We start from the raw sequence: 22,588 nt of genomic DNA, 5'->3' as shown, positions 1-22,588 counted from the left end.
TGTTATTTAAACTTATACACTTCGTCCAAGAGAGCGCTATAGGGACCATTATCTAAAAATACTAAGTTGCTGAGCTGAGTCCAACAATTCACTGTGGTCCCTTGTGATAAAACCATAATTTAAAAGCACACGATTAGTGCTAAAATAAATAGCTGCTTTTATTTGACAAATATTGAAAATGGAGCTGTAAGGATTGTGTATACCCCCCCCCCATCATTACAATTACTTAAAAAAAATTAACAGTTGTACAATGGTGTAAGTGTGTACATATAATCTGATGGTGACTTAACGATTAATTAATTTGTATCATGTAGTTTGATATTTGGGTTGATGGTACGTGGCTGGCAGCTGAAGGCGCCCTTGCATGCCTGCTTCTCAAACACGTTGTAGCCGCGTCCTTCGCAATTCAGCTCTAGCTGCGACTGCGAGTAAGGATGATTAGCCGCCCAAATTATTAAAATGCACTTTGTGTGTGATGCAGGGGATACGATCTTCATGCTGTTTCCATTTGTTCCCCTGTCCTGTAAAATTTATCGCACTTGTTTAAGCAGACTGCACCACACAACCTTGTAAACCCTTACAAGGTGCTGTATCAAATGAAATTAAACCAAAGCTCTACACACCAGTTGAAAAATAATGAGCAGTTTGAGATGTTGATCATGTGGGTGCTAATAGAGCACTATTTCAGAACTTGTTTGATTAACCGTTCAATTAAAATCACAACTCGACTGGACACAGAATGGCGTTTAAAATCATTTTATTTAGTCATCCACTCATATCAATGTATCCCGACGCATACAAATATAAAAAGCAACAGTATAGAATGTACACAATGTTTTTGTTGGGTCGCAAGTGTCTAGATGTCGTCATTTCAAGTAAAAAGAAAGGAGCCTGAGCCATAGACTTGTATAAAAGTCGTCTCGTCAAATATTTGTCGCTTTGCATGATCTCACGTTATTATACTGCTCTCCATTGCTGGCTCTTGACTACTTGCCATTTTAACGGGGCCGTAGTCATGAGAGCAGTTGTCTCGCACCGAGCAGTAGACTCACAAGAGTATAACTGAGAGAGGTTTGCGATAATACCATTATGAATATATCTCTTTGAGTAGTGTTTGTTCTGAAAAAGAACCGATGGTTGACTCAATGTTTCGATCAGTATGCTCCGATTGTTTTCAGGAGCGTACTGATTGAAACCACGGTCGTTAGCCACAGGTTCTTTTTAGAACGGGTTCTTTTCACAACCAACACTTCCACTACGCAAAGTTTCAAATTCTACACAAGAGTACAGTTGTGAGAGGGCCTTTTTGTTAACGCTATAACAAACAATAAACGACTTGTCAAGTCTAGATTTCAATGGGAAGTTTTGCGTGCAAGCAGAGAAAGGTTATCTCTAGACCTGAGCCGTTGATAGCTAGGAAGTTCAACTTACACTTGCTTGAAAATGCATCAAAATTCCCAAACAAAACGTCATGTTAATTGAAATCTAGACTACGAAAAACCAGTGCTCTCAAAACTTTGTGTTAACATAAAGAAACTATCCGAAATCCTTTTTGAAGTAACCAGGGCCCAATGTCATGGCTCTGCTTACCATGAGCAAAGAATCGGCGCTTGCAGAGCAGGGAATTATGCGGTTACGTCAAGCGTATTTCTAGGATTAGCAGGGAATTTTGGCTGCGCACTTCCTGTTGCTAGGCATTCTTTGCCTAAACAGCTACTGCAGAAAATCAAAATTCAGTGTTTGACGTGCAAGCGGAAAATGCCGATTGTAAGCACAGATTTCAGCGGTAAGCAGAGACATGAAATTGGGCCCCGATCAGCCAGTGAAACAAGGCAGTATTTCAGTGAAATTTACCTTTTCATAACAGCTTTGACCCTTGTTTCAGCTCCATCAGAATTTTTGAAAAGCACACCTTAAATACATGGCTTTATACGAACATACCAGACTTCTTCACTGTTCTAAGCACCTCAAATCGTAACAAAGCTCTTAAAGTCCACTGATTTCATCCAACAAAGACACTGTGTACTAACACTTTCATTTTTGATTCCTTCTTGAATCTACTTCTGTTTTTTTTTTTTAAACAAATGTTAAAAATTTCTATAAAATGTTTGTCCTTATTGCAACATATTTCACTGAGTGTCATGATTGTTAATAAATTCAATCTGCATCTACAATAATAAACACATTGACGTATATAATAGTGCATATTAGTTCTAAGAAAAATACTACTAGAATAACAATGTTCTCTAGAAGAAAAAATAAAACATGCTACACGTAAAAAAGGTACTTAATGCACATTGCATATCGTCTACCTCGTTTCTGTCTTCACAATGTAAAAAATGTTAAGGTTCTTTTGTGGGCCAATTGCACCTTTTGTGTATCAAGAACCTCTTGCTAAAAAGGAACAAAAGATTCGTTGGTCTTCTTTCTGTGGTATTAACTTTTTGATTATAAATATTTACAACTCTAATTTGACAATTTGGTCGTGAGATTTTCAGGGTAGGGTTGCAACTTTGTCTTGATTTATTTTTGGCATTGATGAAGTAAAATCTACTCCATGTGTATGGAACTTAGTAGTTGTTGTTCACTATCTTTAGATTTTAAAAGACACAATGTATAGGTTTTGGTTTAAGTAGATACAAGTCCGAAGTAGGCATTTGACATCAGACTTCTTGCATGGCCCTGAAAATGAGTTGATTGATTATAACAATAAATGCTGCACAAACTTTCAGTAAAAAATATTGAAGGGAATGTAGTCCCCTTTTGATTGTTGACTTGACCACAATATTTGACCCTGTTCAACTGATGTCATCATCACAATAATCTTGGTTGCGACATTTTGTGAGTTAATGGCATATGTGCACATAAGTGTAGTGCGCATATAAGCAATGTCGCATTTTCACACCCACCTGTTGACTGCCAAAAAATGGCGAGCGTGGTATCGTTGCTGTGTTAAACATGCATGCAATGCGTCAATAGATAGAAACTAAGATTCATCTTCAATATAGCATTGAGTAGTTATACAAACCCAGCTGGTAGGGGGGATATGATTGCTGAAATTTTCAACACAAATTGGTGACACCGCATGAACAGTTAACGCTGGTCAAATAATGCCACCAAATATTGTCCGTGAAAGTCTTATTTAATTCACCTTTTTTTTATTAGGAAAATAGAATTATCCAAATTCAGTACCAAATGTTTGATGAAGCAGCACAATCATTTAAAGTCACAGGAAAAGTTTCAAGGATGCAGTTTGTCCCTATTGGTAGTACATGATGACTACATCGTTACTTTGGTGGAGTTGGTGTGGTACGCTTTTTGCTCTTTCCCTTGCTGCTAGCATGTTGTTGGAGTGCTTGCTGCTGCTGTTGTCTTAGCTGCAGCTGCTGCTGTTTCTGGTAGGCAAGCTGGGCTTGTAGCTGCTGTGTATGGAGAGCTTGTTGGTGGGCAGGGGTCAGTTGGCTAGCCTGTAGACCATGCTATAGAGGCAAAAAGGAAATATATGACATTATTGTATTTAGGTATTAAATCTCCAGTATTCGATCTCCATCTATTTAAAGGGTCTATGTAACTCTTGTAGGACAAAAAACACAATGACCACAGATTTACACTAAACTTACAGTCTGAAGATAATGATAGTAAAAAGCTTCCCTGAAAATATTACGTGCTGAGGTGCTGTAGTTTTTGGGAAATGAGTAAAACAATGTAATGAAAATTATTTTAATAATTTACAAACGTATTTTCATTACATCTTTTTACTAATTTCTCAAAAACTACAGCACCTCAGTAAGTAATACTTGAAGGGAAGCTTTCCACTATCATTATCTTCAAACCCTGTAAGTTTAATGTAAATCTAGGGACATTTTGAAAAAGTACCCAAATCCTTTAATAAACCCTTCTCAGATGACTTAACTATCTATTGCTCGTCATGCGCACGTCATGCGCACGTCATGCACACTCGTTAATAGAACTATGCAAACATGTGGTAAACATGTGCTAAGAAAATACATATCGTACATGTTGGTAACATTTCAGCATGGCAAATTGAACCGCATTGTTATAGAAATGTTCCTTCAGTGTATAGAGTGTATTTCCACAATAATAATTCATTTTTTCTATTTGTATGTTCGCACATTTGAATGTTTCTATCTTGTGGCCACTGTGTCAAATTAAGATCACAACAGAACAAAAGAAATTTTAATTTCTTTAGTTGCTTGGAAAAGCGTCCACAACTATTAGATCGCCTAACATCACAAGGTGGGACAGTCACTTCAAGGAGAGGGCTACACTCAACTGTTACAGGCTAACAACCCAAAGCAATTGCCACCAGAGGAATGTTGCCACCTACTCCTGGAGCTGAAACAGGGTTACCCCTATCACAGTCCATAAGGGTGTAGGCATGTAGAGCAAAATGCACTACCTGCCCAACTGTTTACAAAGCAATTATAGTTGCCTTGCTCAAGGGGCACAAGTTTCATGACCACGCTCGCTTCAAACCCACAAGAGCTTGGGTCCACTGAACTAGCCTCGACACGCCACAAACTTTGTTGTTACAAAAATTACTTCTGGAGATATTTGACAACCCTCCTTGGTAAAAACTTCACCAAATTAAACTGCCGAAATGTGAGCTAAAATATGGTTGATTGACTGTTTGATTCTACCTGAATGGCTGTGAGTTGTGACAGGACAGCAGCCGTCTGTGATGACCCAAGGGTTGCACTAATGGTATTCTTGCCTACCACGTTGCTACTTGTTTGCTGCCCACCACTGGTGCCTGGTAGGCCTTGCCTTTGGGCTTGGACTGCTGCTGATGTTGACTGCTGCTGCTGTTGCTGAAGGTGTTGCTGATACTGCTGCTGTAGTTGCTGCTGTATTCGTTGCTGCAGAGTGGCATTGTATAGAATGGTCTGCTGTCCCTGCTTTGATATTAACAAAAGAAACCAAATGGCATAAGAATCCCAAGTTCTCCCAATGTACTCAATAGACCTTTATCATGGTACGCCCATCTTGATTTTCTTGAAGAAGAATTTGTCTGGTTCCTTTTTTGTAAACTGGCATTCATTACTGTTATTTGAGGCAGGAAACTTGACCAAGATGGTGGCAACGTGATAATGGTATATTACTGTGCAATCAATCTGTTAATTAGAGCGACTGTCAACATGATCAAAGCAGGCCTGGGTCTGATCGAATGCTAATCAACAAAACCAATACTTCCTCAAAACTGTTGACTTCAACTAACTATCATGTGCTCTGCAAATAAAACTTAACAAATCAACAAGTAAAAAGGTTCAAACCGGAAGTAATGAGAGTGGCCCTTGTGCTCTGATTCCGCCGTGTTCCTTCAAGGCAAGCTGCGAGAGTCGTGCTGATGTAATCCCTGTAGCAGCAGCGAGTTGTGCCCCACCAGATAAGCTGACTGCCCCGGTACTCAACAACCCTCCGTGGGCCGCGTTGATGATGTTGATGGGACCCGTCAGGAGCCCGGCGGGTGTGGATATGATGTTACCCTGTGTAGGGGAAGAGGTGGGTGTTGATGCTGTGGTTGTACTTGGAGGTGTGGTCGAGGTCGTTGTGGTTATTGAGTTTATGTCCGTTGGAAACCCAGCTGGTAGACTCGTCATCACGCTAATGGGAGAACTAATGAGGTTGCCCCCTGTCTGAACAATACCTGGTGATGAACAACAACAAATTCAATAGTAACAACTTTGGTGCATTGAGACTTATTCTTTAGTTTCAATGTACATGTAAACAAAATACACATACGTAAATCAAAAAGATGAAAATACAAGAAAAATGTAAGACATCACATCTGGTACAATTTGAAAAACTATGAAATAAATATCTGATGTCGCTCATGATTTTTTGTTGGATCAGTTTGTGTAATACTGATCTTGTACCACACTGTAGGTTATACAGTTATCAAAGGGGTAGACTAAGAAATGGACAAACTAAAATGGCCTTTACTGTCTCTTTTAAAAAATGTGTTAAATACGTTTGTGTAAATATTAGTACAAAAATGTTGTATTACGATTGTATCCAATTCCTTATATAGTCGAGAACAAGTAGGATGACTGTTCTTGTTTCATCCGCTCAAACGACAATGTGAAAACACCAGGAAAGGTAGAGTCTAGGAGTAAGAATAGTTAGTTTTGATAAATTGAAAGTAAACATTAAGACTAATAATCAAAAGCCATCCCAAAGAAATAGGCGAGAACATTAAGTTCTCTTTCTACCGTCAGGTTCCGACTATTTAAAAACCAGCCTATACTTAACTGATTGCATACAGTTGCATTTGACCAGTACCCAATCCAAATCACTTTTGATTAGGCCTGGGCGACTCAAACATGTAGTGTCGTAGTCTCGACTCAAATTATTAGTTGTCGTGACTTCTGTTTTTCAACTACTGGGTTAATCATGCTGCCTAAATTATGATGCACTAGTTACACAAATAGTCTGATTTCTAGAAAAATAGTCTCGACTACTATCCATGACTACCTGTTTGGTTTGGTTGGTAAACCATTTGGGTTGCTCACGACAATTCACAACAACAACATATTCCTACAAAACATGATCAGATTCAGAGACATCATGCAGTGACTATTGCACTTGCAGGCATCCTCATCTTACCAATTTCACGGTATTATGCCTTTTTCTTTGAATTGGGAAAAAAATAATGATGCCATATCAACCGATGCCCTAATTTCTTCATTTGTTAAAATGAAGTATGCAAATATATAGTAACCACACAATTTTTATCTATCTAGGGACTGTTTACATTGCGCACAGAGAGGTAAAAGATTTGCCACGTTTTAAGGGACACCTCGAAAACGGGACCTCCTACATGACAGCACGCATACAAAAATGCATCTTGTTGAGTAAGAATTCAAAATTGGTTGTGACTTAACAATCTCATCATAGCTGAGTTGCAACTATTTGAAGTGCAACGTCTAGAATAGTATACAAATATTGAGTGGCTCAGAGTGTAATGGGAGGAATATTATCGAAAGGTAAAATTTGGACTTCCATTTCACGAGGCGAAGCCGATTGAAATAGAACAGTCAAAATTTTACCGAATTAAAGCCACTCAATATTTGCTTTATATAACTGACATAGATCCTTGTCATTTGATGTATTTTGAAATTTTGTACAATGCACAAATTTTTAATAGCAATCAGATCACAATCTTTTGCACAGGTGCTCCTTTGTTTTACCGGTGGCGCTGTACTGCTCAAAACATTGGTAACACTAACAAGGATGATCCTAACTGTTGAATGGGAAATGCTATTCCCCATGGGCGAATATAGGTCTTTTTGATCGTCGGTGCAGATGGGCATGATGGGAGTATAGTGAATGTCACGTGAAGTAAGTTCCACCATTCACCAATCAAATGACAAGGATCTGTATGTCAGTTAATTAATACTAAACACTGTGTGAACAACTCAACAAGGTGGTCTATCCCCGACCCAGATCCCAGGGCTAGGGCAGGACTAACATTAATTAACAAAATAACATAACTAAACCAATTCATTCGTAACCAAATTTAGTCATTTATTATAGTTGTTTTATTTAGGGTTTAGTTAGGGTCCCCGGTCTTCTCCTGTACCCAACTAACAGTAACAGTATTATTTAATAGGTTTCCGCATAGGGAGATTTTCTGTATCCTGCCACCACTGTCATGACTGTGTCACAATTAATTAAATGATAAAATTATAAAATGAAACACCACATACCAACAGCCATATTTTGTCTTCAAGCTGAATTTGTTGACGTCCACCAGCAAGCAGCAGACGACACCAACAAATAGATGGTCACGGAAGGAAGAAGTCGACAACTTTTTTTTTTTAACGGTCCCCATAAATAGCGCTCTCATTGGTCAGAAGTGTCTTAGTTTAGTTAACGGTCTCCTTACATAGCGCCATCAACGGTGGAGTTCAGCTGCGACTGGTCCCTTGTCTTTAACTGGTGTCCGCAATGATAAAGAATGGCACTGGTCTTGCCAAAGTGGCATTGGATTGCAAGGATTTTTATTGGATAACGCGCAGTGACGTAAGCTTTACATTATGTTATGATTGGTCAAAGGGTGGACAGGTTGGTGACTTCACTTTTGCACATTTTTTTCCGATCGTCTGCTCAGCATCACTACATGCGACACGCATGATGTGATTGCAGCGTGTGCATTACCGTATTTATTATGTGCAGTTTAGCCACATATGTGTATTACATATACAAATAATAGAGCAAGGAACATGGTATAAACTATACAGAAAAAAAAATACTTACGGATGGCGGTAATTATTAACGAGCCTAGAATCGAACCCATAAACCTCGTCGTGAACAAGATGCTCGTCGGATGTTCCGGGACCGTAGCAGCCGATTTGGTGGGGCACAACTCGTTGCAGTTGTGTGTCATAGACTAGAGCTAAATAAATTAAAAGAATTACATGCCTAGCTCTATGTTATGCTCAACTCCACACTGCGACTTCTTCCCCCTTGACACTGAAGTTTCCATAGTAGTGATAGCGTCTAAAACAGGATACATAACATGATATCATGATCATGATACACATTGTTGTTGCACATTGCATACGCGACAGACAATTATTCAGCATCACCGGTCGTCACGTATATACTCTGTCCTACTATTTAACGGTCCCCTTAAATAGCGCTCTCATTGGTCAGAAGTGTCTTAATTTAATTAACGGTCTCCTTGTGTAGCGCCCTCAATACATTAGGTGCTGAGCAGACGATCAAAAGTGTTCAAGTCACCTACCGGTTTCGCGAACCAATCATAACAGATATGAAAAGCTTACGTCACTGCGCGTTATCCAATGAAATCCCTGCAATCGTCCATAGGGCCTGTGTAGTCAAGTGTGCCTGTCTTTATCATTGCGGACACCAGTTAAAGATACGGGACCAGTCAAGGCTAACCTCTTCCGTTGAGGGCGCCAGATAAGGAGACCGTTAACAAAACTAAACTATCCTCGCAGTAGGAGGGCGCTGTTAAAGGAGACCATTAATTAAACTAAGACACTTCTGACCAATGAGAGCGCCATTTATGGGGACCGTTAAATAACAGGTGATAAAAGTCGCGCTTGTGTTTTCCCGTTGTATGGACATACCATTACTACGATTACGAAGTTTATTCTGTCGTTTGACCATGCAAGTAGGTTCACCATCACATCAGTGCATTGCTATTACAAAATTGAATCTGTTTTGTTGTTGTATCTTGTTTTAACGTATAGTTTTTCGTACATCATCTTATATAATAAATAATAATATAGAACTGAAACACCTCTCTCCGTACGTGTCCTATCCACTCTCCAGTCAACATGATACAATTTTACCATGATTGCTATTTACAAAGATAGTTTGGAATACTATTACATTACTATTTTTATAGAGAGATGGGCGTAGAGAACCAGAGTCAGTACCAGTTCTTAGGCTGGGTGTATTCTGAATCCTCCGGCTCCGGTCGAAGTGTATGTACATGATGATGAGACCATTAACTAAACTAAACAACCAACGTCGTAGGAGGCGCTGTATAAGGAGACCGTTAATTAAACTAAGACACTTCTTACCAATGAGAGCGCTATTTATGGGGACCATTAAATAAAAATACACTTGCTGAACTATCCAATAACTTTCCATGGTGTGCTAAAATACGTATAAATAAGTGATTTTATTGCACATATGATTGCTATTAACCCTGGAGTTTAATAGCAAGTATAGATAGAGTGTTTGTTGTAGAATAGTAGGAGCGGAGGGGGCTTAAAAAAATGAACGTTAAACAAACTTAAGACACTTCTGTCCAATCATGGAGGTAAAATCAACGAGAGCGCTATAGTTATAGGGACCATCAATTCATGAAAAATACACTATTGCTGAAATATCCAACAGCTCTCCATGACGGTCTGTGTTTGTGATAAAGAACCAATGAAGGACATTTCATAAAACTTAAAAGCATTACTGGTAATTTGCACAAACTAGGAGTTATAAAATACATAACACGCGTCTAGAGACTGTTGACGAAACGACCAAAGTCGCAGGAGCTTGCGCTTATATAGGGAGACTGTTAATTTAAACTTATACACTTCGTCCAAGAGAGCGCTATGGGGACCATTATCTAAAAATACTAAGTTGCTGAGCTGAGTCCAACAATTCACTGTGGTCCCTTGTGATAAAACCATAATTTAAAAGCACACGATTAGTGCTAAAATAAATAGCTGCTTTTATTTGACAAATATTGAAAATGGAGCTGTAAGGATTGTGTATACCCCCCCCCCCCATCATTAAAATTACTTTAAAAAAATTAACAGTTGCACAATGGTGTAAGTGTGTACATATAATCTGATGGTGACTTAACGATTAATTAATTTTTATCATGTAGTTTGATATTTGGGTTGATGGTACGTGGCTGGCAGCTGAAGGCGCCCTTGCATGCCTGCTTCTCAAACACGTTGTAGCCGCGTCCTTCGCAATTCAGCTCTAGCTGCGACTGCGAGTAAGGATGATTAGCTGCCCAAATTATTATTAAAATGCACTTTGTGTGTGATGCAGGGGATACGATCTTCATGCTGTTTCCATTTGTTCCCCTGTCCTGTAAAATTTATCGCACTTGTTTAAGCAGACTGCACCACACAACCTTGTAAACCCTTACAAGGTGCTGTATCAAATGAAATTAAACCAAAGCTCTACACACCAGTTGAAAAATAATGAGCAGTTTGAGATGTTGATCATGTGGGTGCTAATAGAGCACTATTTCAGAACTTGTTTGATTAACCGTTCAATTAAAATCACAACTCGACTGGACACAGAATGGCGTTTAAAATCATTTTATTTAGTCATCCACTCATATCAATGTATCCCGATGCATACAAATATAAAAAGCAACAGTATAGAATGTACACAATGTTTTTGTTGGGTCGCAAGTGTCTAGATGTCGTCATTTCAAGTAAAAAGAAAATAGCCTGAGCCATAGACTTGTATAAAAGTCGTCTCGTCAAATGTTTGTCGCTTTGCATGATCTCACGTTATTATACTGCTCTCCATTGCTGGCTCTTGACTACTTGCCATTTTAACGGGGCCGTAATCATTAGAGCAGTTGTCTCGCACCGAGCAGTAGACTCACAAGAGTATGACTGAGAGAGGTTTGCGATAATACCATTATGAATATATCTCTTTGAGTAGTGTTTGTTCTGAAAAAGAACCGATGGTTGACTCAATGTTTCAATCAGTATGCTCCGATTGTTTTCAGGAGCGTACTGATTGAAACCACGGTCGTTAGCCACAGGTTCTTTCTAGAACGGGTTCTTTTCACAACCAACACTTCCACTACGCAAAGTTTCAAATTCTACACAAGAGTACAGTTGTGAGAGGGCCTTTTTGTTAACGCTATAACAAACAATAAACGACTTGTCAAGTCTAGATTTCAATGGGAAGTTTTGCGTGCAAGCAGAGAAAGGTTTTCTCTAGACCTGAGCCGTTGATAGCTAGGAAGTTCAACTTACACTTGCTTGAAAATGCATCAAAATTCCCAAACAAAACGTCATGTTAATTGAAATCTAGACTACGAAAAACCAGTGCTCTCAAAACTTTGTGTTGACATAAAGAAACTATCCGAAATCCTTTTTGAAGTAACCAGGGCCCAATGTCATGGCTCTGCTTACCATGAGCAAAGAATCGGCGCTTGCAGAGCAGGGAATTATGCGGTTACGTCAAGCGTATTTTTAGGATTAGCAGGGAATTTTGGCTGCGCACTTCCTGTTGCTAGGCATTCTTTGCCTAAACAGCTACTGCAGAAAATCAAAATTCAGTGTTTGACGTGCAAGCGGAAAATGCTGATTGTAAGCACAGATTTCAGCGGTAAGCAGAGACATGAAATTGGGCCCCGATCAGCCAGTGAAACAAGGCAGTATTTCAGTGAAATTTACCTTTTCATAACAGCTTTGACCCTTGTTTCAGCTCTATCAGAATTTTTGAAAAGCACACCTTAAATACATGGCTTTATACGAACATACCAGACTTCTTCACTGTTCTAAGCCCCTCAATTCGTAACAAAGCTCTTAAAGTCCACTGATTTCATCCAACAAAGACACTGTGTACTAACACTTTCATTTTTGATTCTTTCTTGAATCTACTTCTGTTTTTTTTTTTAAACAAATGTTAAAAATTGTTATAAAATGTTTGTCCTTATTACAACATATTTCACTGAGTGTCATGATTGTTAATAAATTCAATCTGCATCTACAATAATAAACACATTGACGTATATAATAGTGCATATTAGTTCTAAGAAAAATACTACTAGAATAACAATGTTCTCTAGAAGAAAAAATAAAATATGCTACACGTAAAAAAGGTACTTAATGCACATTGCATATCGTCTACCTCGTTTCTGTCTTCACAATGTAAAAAATGTTAAGGTTCTTTTGTGGGCCAATTGCACCTTTTGTGTATCAAGAACCTCTAGCTAAAAAGGAACAAAAGATTCGTTGGTCTTCTTTCTGTGGTATTAACTTACTTTTTGATTATAAATATTTACAACTCTAATTTGACAATTTGGTCGTGGGATTTTCAGGGTAGGGTTGCAACTTTGTCTTGATTTATTTTTGGCATTGATGAAGTAAAATCTACTCCATGTGTGTGGAACTTAGTAGTTGTTGTTCACTATCTTTAGATTTTAAAAGACACAATGTATAGGTTTTGTTTTAAGTAGATACAAGTCCGAAGTAGGCATTTGACATCAGACTTCTTGCATGGCCCTGAAAATGAGTTGATTGATTATAACAATAAATGCTGCACAAACTTTCAGTAAAAAATATTGAAGGGAATGAAGTCCCCTTTTGATTGTTGACTTGACCACAATATTTGACCCTGTTCAACTGATGTCATCATCACAATAATCTTGGTTGCGACATTTTGTGAGTTAATGGCATATGTGCACATATTGAAGTGTAGTGCGCATATAGGCAATGTCGCATTTTCACACCTACCTGTTGACTGCCAAAAAATGGCGAGCGTGGTATCGTTGCCGTGTTAAACATGCATGGAAGTCGTCAACAGATAGAAACTAAGATTCATCTTCAATATAGCATTGAGTAGTTATACAAACCCAGCTGGTAGGGGGGATATGGTTGCTGAAAATTTCAACACAAATTGATGACACCACCTGAACAGTTAACGCTGGTCAAATAATGCCACCAAATATTGTTCGTGAAAGTCTTATTTAATTCACCTTTTTTTATTAGGAAAATAGAATTATCCAAATTCAGTACCAAATGTTTGATGAAGCAGCACAATCATTTAAAGTCACAGGAAAAGTTTCAAGGATGCAGTTTGTCCCTAACGGTAGTACATGATGACTACATCGTTACTTTGGTGGAGTTGGTGTGGTACGCTTTTTGCTCTTTCCCTTGCTGCTAGCGTGTTGTTGGAGTGCTTGCTGCTGCTGTTGTCTTAGCTGCAGCTGCTGCTGTTTCTGGTAGGCAAGCTGGGCTTGTAGCTGCTGTGTATGGAGAGCTTGTTGGTGGGCAGGGGTCAGTTGGCTAGCCTGTAGACCATGTTATAGAGGCAAAAAGGAAATATATGGCATTATTGTATTTAGGTATTAAATCTCCAGTATTCGATCTCCATCTATTTAAAGGGTCTATGTAACTCTTGTAGGACAAAAAACACAATGTCCACAGATTTACACTAAACTTACACAGTCTGAAGATAATGATAGTAGAAAGCTTCCCTGAAAATATTACGTGCTGAGGTGCTGTAGTTTTGGGGAAATGAGTAAAACAGTGTAATGAAAAATATTTTTATCATTTACAAATGTATTTTCATTACATGTTTTTACTAATTTCTCAAAAACTACAGCACCTCAGTAAGTAATATTTGAAGGGAAGCTTTCCACTATCATTATCTTCAAACCCTGTAAGTTTAATGTAAATCTAGGGACATTTTGAAAAAGTACCCAAATCCTTTAATAAACCCTTCTCAGATGACTTAACTATCTATTGCTCGTCATGCGCACGTCATGCACACTCGTTAATAGAACTATGCAAACATGTGGTAAACATGTGCTAAGAAAATACATATCGTACATGTTGGTAACATTTCAGCATGGCAAATTGAACCGTATTGTTATAGAAATGTTCCTTCAGTGTATAGAGTGTATTTCCACAATAATAATTCATTTTTTCTATTTGTATGTTCGCACATTTGAATGTTTCTATCTTGTGGCCACTGTGTCAAATTAAGATCACAACAGAACAAAAGAAATTTTAATTTCTTTAGTTGCTTGGAAAAGCGTCCACAACTATTAGATCGCCTAACATCACAAGGTGGGACAGTCACTTCAAGGAGAGGGCTACACTCAACTGTTACAGGCTATCAACCCAAAGCAATTGCCACCAGAGGAATGTTGCCACCTACTCCTGGGGCTGAAACAGGGTTACCCCTATCACAGTCCATAAGGGTGTAGGCATGTAGAGCAAAATGCACTACCTGCCCAACTGTTTACAAAGCAATTATAGTTGCCTTGCTCAAGGGGCACAAGTTTCATGACCACGCTCGCTTCAAACCCACAAGAGCTTGGGTCCACTGAACTAGCCTCGACACGCCACAAACTTTGTTGTTACAAAAATTACTTCTGGAGATATTTGACAACCCTCCTTGGTAAAAACTTCACCAAAGTAAACTGCCGAAATGTGAGCTAAAATATGGTTGATTGACTGTTTGATTCTACCTGAATGGCTGTGAGTTGTGACAGGACAGCAGCCGTCTGTGATGACCCAAGGGTTGCACTAATGGTATTCTTGCCTACCACGTTGCTACTTGTTTGCTGCCCACCACTGGTGCCTGCTAGGCCTTGCCTTTGGGCTTGGACTGCTGCTGATGTTGACTGCTGCTGCTGTTGCTGAAGGTGTTGCTGATACTGCTGCTGTAGTTGCTGCTGTATTCGTTGCTGCAGAGCGGCATTGTATAGAATGGTCTGCTGTCCCTGCTTTGATATTAACAAAAGAAACCAAATGGCATAAGAATCCCAAGTTCTCCCAATGTACTCAATAGACTTTTATCATGGTACGCCCATCTTGACTTTCTTGAAGAAGAATTTGTCTGGTTCCTTTTTGTAAACTGGCATTCATTACTGTTATTTGAGGCAGGAAACTTGACCAAGATGGTGGCAACGTGATAATGGTATATTACTGTGCAATCAATCTGTTAATTAGAGCGACTGTCAACATGATCAAAGCAGGGTCTGATCGAATGCTAATCAACAAAACCAATACTTCCTCAAAACTGTTGACTTCAACTAACTATCATGTGCTCTGCAAATAAAACTTAACAAATCAACAAGTAAAAAGGTTCAAACCGGAAGTAATGAGAGTGGCCCTTGTGCTCTGATTCCGCCGTGTCCCTTCAAGGCAAGCTGCGAGAGTCGTGCTGATGTAATCCCTGTAGCAGCAGCGAGTTGTGCCCCACCAGATAAGCTGACTGCCCCGGTACTCAACAACCCTCCGTGGGCCGCGTTGATGATGTTGATGGGACCCGTCAGGAGCCCGGCGGGTGTGGATATGATGTTACCCTGTGTAGGGGAAGAGGTGGGTGTTGATGCTGTGGTTGTACTTGGAGGTGTGGTCGAGGTCGTTGTGGTTATTGAGTTTATGTCCGTTGGAAACCCAGCTGGTAGACTCGTCATCACGCAAATGGGAGAACTAATGAGGTTGCCCCCTGTCTGAACAATACCTGGTGATGAACAACAACAAATTCAATAGTAACAACTTTGGTGCATTGAGACTTATTCTTTAGTTTCAATGTACATGTAAACAAAATACACATATGTAAATCAAAAAGATGAAAATACAAGAAAAATGTAAGACATCACATCTGGTACAATTTGAAAAACTATGAAATAAATATCTGATGTCGCTCGTGATTTTTTTGTTGGATCAGTTTGTGTAATACTGATCTTGTACCACACTGTAGGTTGTACAGTTATCAAAGGGGTAGACTAAGAAATGGACAAACTAAAATGGCCTTTACTGTCTCTTTTAAAAAATGTGTTAAATACGTTTGTGTAAATATTAGTACAAAAATGTTGTATTACGATTGTATCCAATTCCTTATATAGTCGAGAACAAGTAGGATGACTGTTCTTGTTTCATCCGCTCAAACGACAATGTGAAAACACCAGGAAAGGTAGAGTCTAGGACTAAGAATAGTTAGTTTCGATAATTTGAAAGTAAACATTAAGACTAATAATCAAAAGCCATCCCAAAGAAATAGGCGAGAACATTAAGTTCTCTTTCTACCGTCAGGTTCCGACTATTTAAAAACCAGCCTATACTTAACTGATTGCATACAGTTGCATTTGACCAGTACCCAATCCGAATCACTTTTGATTAGGCCTGGGCGACTCAAACATGTAGTGTCGTAGTCTCGACTCAAATTATTAGTTGTCGTGACTTCTGTTTTTCAACTACTGGGTTAATCATGCTGCCTAAATTATGATGCACTAGTTACACAAATAGTCTGATTTCTAGAAAAATAGTCTCGACTACTATCCATGACTACCTGTTTGGTTTGGTTGGTAAACCATTTGGGTTGCTCACGACAATTCACAACAACAACATATTCCTACAAAACATCAGATTCAGAGACATCATGCAGTGACTATTGCACTTGCAGGCATCCTCATCTTACCAATTTCACGGTATTATGCCTTTTTCTTTGAATTGGGAAAAAAATAATGATGCCATATCAACCGATGCCCTAATTTCTTCATTTGTTAAAATGAAGTATGCAAATATATAGTAACCACACAATTTTTATCTATCTAGGGACTGTTTACATTGCGCACAGAGAGGTAAAAGATTTGCCACGTTTTAAGGGACACCTCGAAAACGGGACCTCCTACATGACAGCACGCATACAAAAATGCATCTTGTTGAGTAAGAATTCAAAATTGGTTGTGTCTTAACAATCTCATCATAGCTGAGTTGCAACTATTTGAAGTGCGACTACTAGAATAGTATACAAATATTGAGTGGCTTAGAGTGGAATGGGAGGAATATTATCGAAAGGTAAAATTTGGACTTCCATTTCACGAGGCGAAGCCGATTGAAATAGAACAGTCAAAATTTTACCGAATTAAAGCCACTCAATATTTGCTTTATGTAACTGACATAGATCCTTGTCATTTGATGTATTTTGAAATTTTGTACAATGCACAAATTTTTAATAGCAATCAGATCACAATCTTTTGCACAGGTGCTCCTTTGTTTTACCGGTGGCGCTGTACTGCTCAAAACATTGGTAACACTAACAAGGATGATCCTAACTGTTGAATGGGAAATGCTATTCCCCATGGGCGAATATAGGTCTTTTTGATCGTCGGTGCAGATGGGCATGATGGGAGTATAGTGAATGTCACGTGACTAAGTTCCACCATTCACCAATCAAAATTCAAATGACAAGGATCTGTATGTCAGTTAATTAATACTAAACACTGTGTGAACAACTCAACAAGGTGGTCTATCCCCGACCCAGATCCCAGGGCTAGGGCAGGACTAACATTAATTAACAAAACAACATAACTAAACCAATTCATTCGTAACCAAATTTAGTCATTTATTATAGTTGTTTTATTTAGGGTTTAGTTAGGGTCCCCGGTCTTCTCCTGTACCCAACTAACAGTATTATTTAATAGGTTTCCGCATAGGGAGATTTTCTGTATCCTGCCACCACTGTCATGACTGTTTCACAATTAATTAAATGATAAAATTAGAAAATGAAACACTACATACCAACAACCATATTTTGTCTTCAAGCTGAATTTGTTGACGTCCACCAGCAAGCAGCAGACGACACCAACAAATAGATGGTCACGGAAGGAAGAAGTCGACAACTTTTTTTTTTTAACGGTCCCCATAAATAGCGCTCTCATTGGTCAGAAGTGTCTTAGTTTAGTTAACGGTCTCCTTACATAGCGCCATCAACGGTGGAGTTCAGCTGCGACTGGTCCCTTGTCTTTAACTGGTGTCCGCAATGATAAAGAATGGCACTGGTCTTGCCAAAGTGGCATTGGATTATGGCGTGTCAAACGTTGCATTATTCGATAATGTACAATATATGTGCGATGTTTCTCATATATGTGCGATAATTGTCACATATGTGCGATATTCATTTGATGTATGCAATAAATGTAATATATATGCAATAAATGTAATATATATGCAATAAATGTAATATATATGCAATAAATTGTAATATATGTGCGATAAATTGTAATATATGTGCGATAAATTGTAATATATGTGCGATAAATTGTAATATATGTGCGATAAATTGTAATATATGTGTGATAAATTGTAATATATGTGCGATAAATTGTAATATATGTGCGATAAATTGTAATATATGTGCGATAAATTGCAATATATATGCGATAATTTTTAATATATGTTTGATAATTTTGTAGTATATTATATGCGATCATTTGTATGCGATGTTTTGTGACGGTATACATATGCGATAATTTAATATACATGTGCGATGTTCGTTCTTATATATGTGCGAAAACGGAATTGTGGGATATAGTATGGCTTCCTGTCCACTTGATCCCCGTATCCGTAATGTTTTAGATCGGGCCAGACTATACTCTGGACGGTATAGTATGGTTCCTATGGTTCAATGAGATTGGCGTAGGGTTTATAGTGATGGTCAGGGTACGAGACTCGAGCAGCGTATTTCCGAAATAGCCAGCCAGCCGCGTATTCGGATAATAGAACACATACAGTACAGGGAGGTGACAAAATGTTGCATTTTGCTCAAATCTGAAGGTGAAGATCTGTTTTACTCGAACGAATTCTGCAATATTAGCATAATTTAGATATATTAATTGATAATATGTCAATTTCATAGCTTCACATGATTAAAAAAATAATTTATAAAAAGTGAAAAACATTAACAAAACGTCAAAAAATGACCCGCAAACAAAAAGGCAAAAATTTGTATTTTGTGTTTTTTGCATTTTTTAATATGTCAAAAAACATCACTGTGAATAACAACACCATAACTATAAATGTGGTGCTTAATATTCCAAAAATTTGAAAAATGATTTTGCAAACAAGACACAGTTGAATTTTTATAGCACAAGAAATTTTAAATTTTATTGACAACAACTAAAAATAATCAATCATGAGTGTTTCAGATATAGCTCGGTAATTTACTAACTTTAACTGTTCTACAATTTAAAGTCACCTGGAAATAGAAGTGTTTTTCTTTCAAACATAAGAGTATATGCTTACGAACAATAAACAAATTTATTTAGTAATTGATAAGACAAACATTTTCTTTTTATTGCAGAATCAATAATAGTTGACCAATTTAGCCAGCTCAAAATTTGATACGTTTAGTCTATCTTCCTTCAAGATTCTGGAACAAGAAAGCAACTTTTTGTCTTAACGAAGGGTTCAAATTCTTTTCAAATTGTGTTTAAGTCCACCGTCTATGTAATTGGGCGGAATGTACATTGACAATGGCGTCAGAATAACTGTGGTTAATTAACCACTAGATAGTGAACCAAATTTACCCAGCTCCAAAATTTGATACGCCCACTATATTAGTCTTGAAAGTTCTGGATTACAAATTAAATGTTTTGTTTTAACGAAGGGTATAAATTCTTTTCAAGTTATGGTTTTGTATTTCACAGTGATGATTTTTTGACATATTACAAAATGCAAAAAATACAAAATACAAATTTTTGCCTTTTTGTTTGCGGGTCATTTTTTGACGTTTTGTTAATGTTTTTCACTTTTTATAAATTATTTTTTTAATCATGTGAAGCTATGAAATTGACATATTATCAATTAACATATCTAAATTATGCTAATATTGCAGAATTCGTTCGAGTAAAACAGATCTTCACCTTCAGATTTGAGCAAAATGCAACATTTTGTCACCTCCCTGTACTGTATGTGTTCTATTATCCGAATACGCGGCTGGCTGGCTATTTCGGAAATACGCTGCTCGAGTCTCGTACCCTGACCATCACTATAAACACTACGCCAATCTCATTGAACCATAGGAACCATACTATACCGTCAAGAGTATAGTCTGGCCCGATCTAAAACATTACGGATACGGGGATCAAGTGGACAGGAAGTCATACTATATCCCACAATTCCGTTTTCGCACATATATAAGAACGAACATCGCACATGTATATTAAATTATTGCATATGTATATCGTCACAAAACATCGCATACAAATGATCGCATATAATATACTACAAAATTATCAAACATATATTAAAAATTATCGCATATATATTGCAAATTATCGCACATATATTGCAAATTATTGCACATATATTACAATTTATCGCACATATATTACAATTTATCGCACATATATTACAATTTATCGCACATATATTACAATTTATCGCACATATATTACAATTTATCGCACATATATTACAATTTATCGCACATATATTACAATTTATTGCATATATATTACATTTATTGCACATATATTACATTTATTGCATATATATTACATTTATTGCATATATATTACATTTATTGCATACATCAAATGAATATCGCACATATGTGACAATTATCGCATATATTATGAGAAACATCGCACATATATTGTACATTATCGAATAATGCAACGTTTGACACGCCATATTGGATTGCAAGGATTTTTATTGGATAACGCGCAGTGACGTAAGCTTTACATTATGTTATGATTGGTCAAAGGGTGGACAGGTTGGTGACTTCACTTTTGCACACTTTTTTCCGATCGTCTGCTCAGCATCACTGCATGCGACACGCATGATGTGATTGCAGCGTGTGCATTACCGTATTTATTATGTGCAGTTTAGCCACATGTGTATTACATATACAAATAATAGAGCAAGGAACATGGTATAAACTATACAGAAAAAAAAATACTTACGGATGGCGGTGATTATGAACGAGCCTAGAATCGAACCCATAAACCTCGTCGTGAACAAGATGCTCGTCGGATGTTCCGGGACCGTAGCAGCCGATTTGGTGGGGCACAACTCGTTGCAGTTGTGTGTCATAGACTAGAGCTAAATAAATTAAAAGAATTACATGCCTAGCTCTATGTTATGCTCAACTCCACACTGCGACTTCTTCCCCCTTGACACTGAAGTTTCCATAGTAGTGATAGCGTCTAAAACAGGATACATAACATGATAGCATGATCATGATACACATTGTTGTTGCACATTGCATACGCGACAGACAATTATTCAGCATCACCGGTCGTCACGTATATACTCTGTCCTACTATTTAACGGTCCCCTTAAATAGCGCTCTCATTGGTCAGAAGTGTCTTAGTTTTAATTAACGGTCTCCTTGTGTACCGCCCTCAATACATTAGGTGCTGAGCAGACGATCAAAAGTGTTCAAGTCACCGACCGGTTTCGCGAACCAATCATAACAGATATGAAAAGCTTACGTCACTGCGCGTTATCCAATGAAATCCCTGCAATCGTCCATAGGGCCTGTGTAGTCAAGTGTGCCTGGGACCAGTCAAGGCTAACCTCTTCCGTTGAGGGCGCCAGATAAGGAGACCGTTAACAAAACTAAACTATCCTCGCAGTAGGAGGGCGCTGTTAAAGGAGACCATTAATTAAACTAAGACACTTCTGACCAATGAGAGCGCCATTTATGGGGACCGTTAAATAACAGGTGATAAAAGTCGCGCTTGTGTTTTCCCTTTGTATGGACATACCATTACTACGATTACGAAGTTTATTCTGTCGTTTGACCATGCAAGTAGGTTCACCATCACATCAGTGCATTGCTATTACAAAATTGAATCTGTTTTGTTGTTGTATCTTGTTTTAACGTATAGTTTTTCGTACATCATCTTCTACTTTTTTTTTTATATAAATAATAATATAGAACTGAAACACCTCTCTCCGTACGTGTCTTATCCACTCTCCAGTCAACATGATACAATTTTACCATGATTGCTATTTACAAAGATAGTTTGGAATACTATTACATTACTATTTTTATAGAGAGATGGGCGTAGAGAACCAGAGTCAGTACCAGTTCTTAATTAGGCTGGGTGTATTCTGAATCCTCCGGCTCCGGTCGAAGTGTATGTACATGATGATGAGACCATTAACTAAACTAAACAACCAACGTCGTAGGAGGCGCTGTATAAGGAGACCGTTAATTAAACTAAGACACTTCTTACCAATGAGAGCGCTATTTATGGGGACCATTAAATAAAAATACACTTGCTGAACTATCCAATAACTTTCCATGGTGTGCTAAAATACGTATAAATAAGTGATTTTATTGCACATATGATTGCTATTAACCCTGGAGTTTAATAGCAAGTATAGATAGAGTGTTTGTTGTAGAATAGTAGGAGCGGAGGGGGCTTAAAAAAAAGAATGTTAAACAAACTTAAGACACTTCTGTCCAATCATGGAGGTAAAATCAACGAGAGCGCTATAGTTATAGGGACCATCAATTCATGAAAAATACACTATTGCTGAAATATCCAACAGCTCTCCATGACGGTCTGTGTTTGTGA

General features: G+C 38.0%; 2 protein-coding genes across 8 annotated transcripts; both read right to left on the bottom strand.

Annotated features, from left to right (window-relative positions):
- Positions 1 to 750: 750 nt before the first annotated feature.
- Positions 751 to 8,566, bottom strand: LOC139936354 (uncharacterized). Of its 5 annotated transcripts, none has more exons than XM_071931155.1 (4): positions 8,281 to 8,566; positions 5,295 to 5,668; positions 4,662 to 4,919; positions 751 to 3,479 (listed from the first exon to the last, which is right to left on the bottom strand). In XM_071931155.1, exons 1-4 carry the CDS (start codon positions 8,408 to 8,410, stop codon positions 3,288 to 3,290), a joined length of 954 nt encoding a protein of 317 aa, XP_071787256.1. In that variant the 5' UTR covers positions 8,411 to 8,566; the 3' UTR covers positions 751 to 3,287. The 5 variants fall into 5 exon arrangements, with proteins under 5 accessions (XP_071787256.1, XP_071787259.1, XP_071787258.1 ...); XM_071931158.1 differs by having other exon boundaries at positions 751 to 3,467; XM_071931157.1 differs by having other exon boundaries at positions 4,662 to 4,916.
- A 2,285-nt stretch (positions 8,567 to 10,851) lies between these two features.
- Positions 10,852 to 21,269, bottom strand: LOC139936355 (uncharacterized). Of its 3 annotated transcripts, none has more exons than XM_071931162.1 (4): positions 20,963 to 21,269; positions 15,362 to 15,735; positions 14,735 to 14,989; positions 10,852 to 13,549 (listed from the first exon to the last, which is right to left on the bottom strand). In XM_071931162.1, the coding sequence occupies exons 1-4, from the start codon at positions 21,090 to 21,092 to the stop codon at positions 13,370 to 13,372; spliced, it is 939 nt and encodes a 312-aa protein (XP_071787263.1). In that variant the 5' UTR covers positions 21,093 to 21,269; the 3' UTR covers positions 10,852 to 13,369. The 3 variants fall into 3 exon arrangements, with proteins under 3 accessions (XP_071787263.1, XP_071787262.1, XP_071787264.1); XM_071931161.1 differs by having other exon boundaries at positions 10,853 to 13,549; positions 14,735 to 14,992; XM_071931163.1 differs by lacking the exon at positions 20,963 to 21,269 and adding an exon at positions 17,796 to 18,025 and having other exon boundaries at positions 10,853 to 13,549; positions 14,735 to 14,992.
- Between the last annotated feature and the right edge of the window lie 1,319 nt (positions 21,270 to 22,588).

The sequence above is a fragment of the Asterias amurensis genome, chromosome 4 (assembly GCF_032118995.1).
Source record: "Asterias amurensis chromosome 4, ASM3211899v1".
Taxonomy (NCBI): domain Eukaryota; kingdom Metazoa; phylum Echinodermata; class Asteroidea; order Forcipulatida; family Asteriidae; genus Asterias; species Asterias amurensis.
This window is presented reverse-complemented; position numbering and strand designations above follow the sequence as displayed.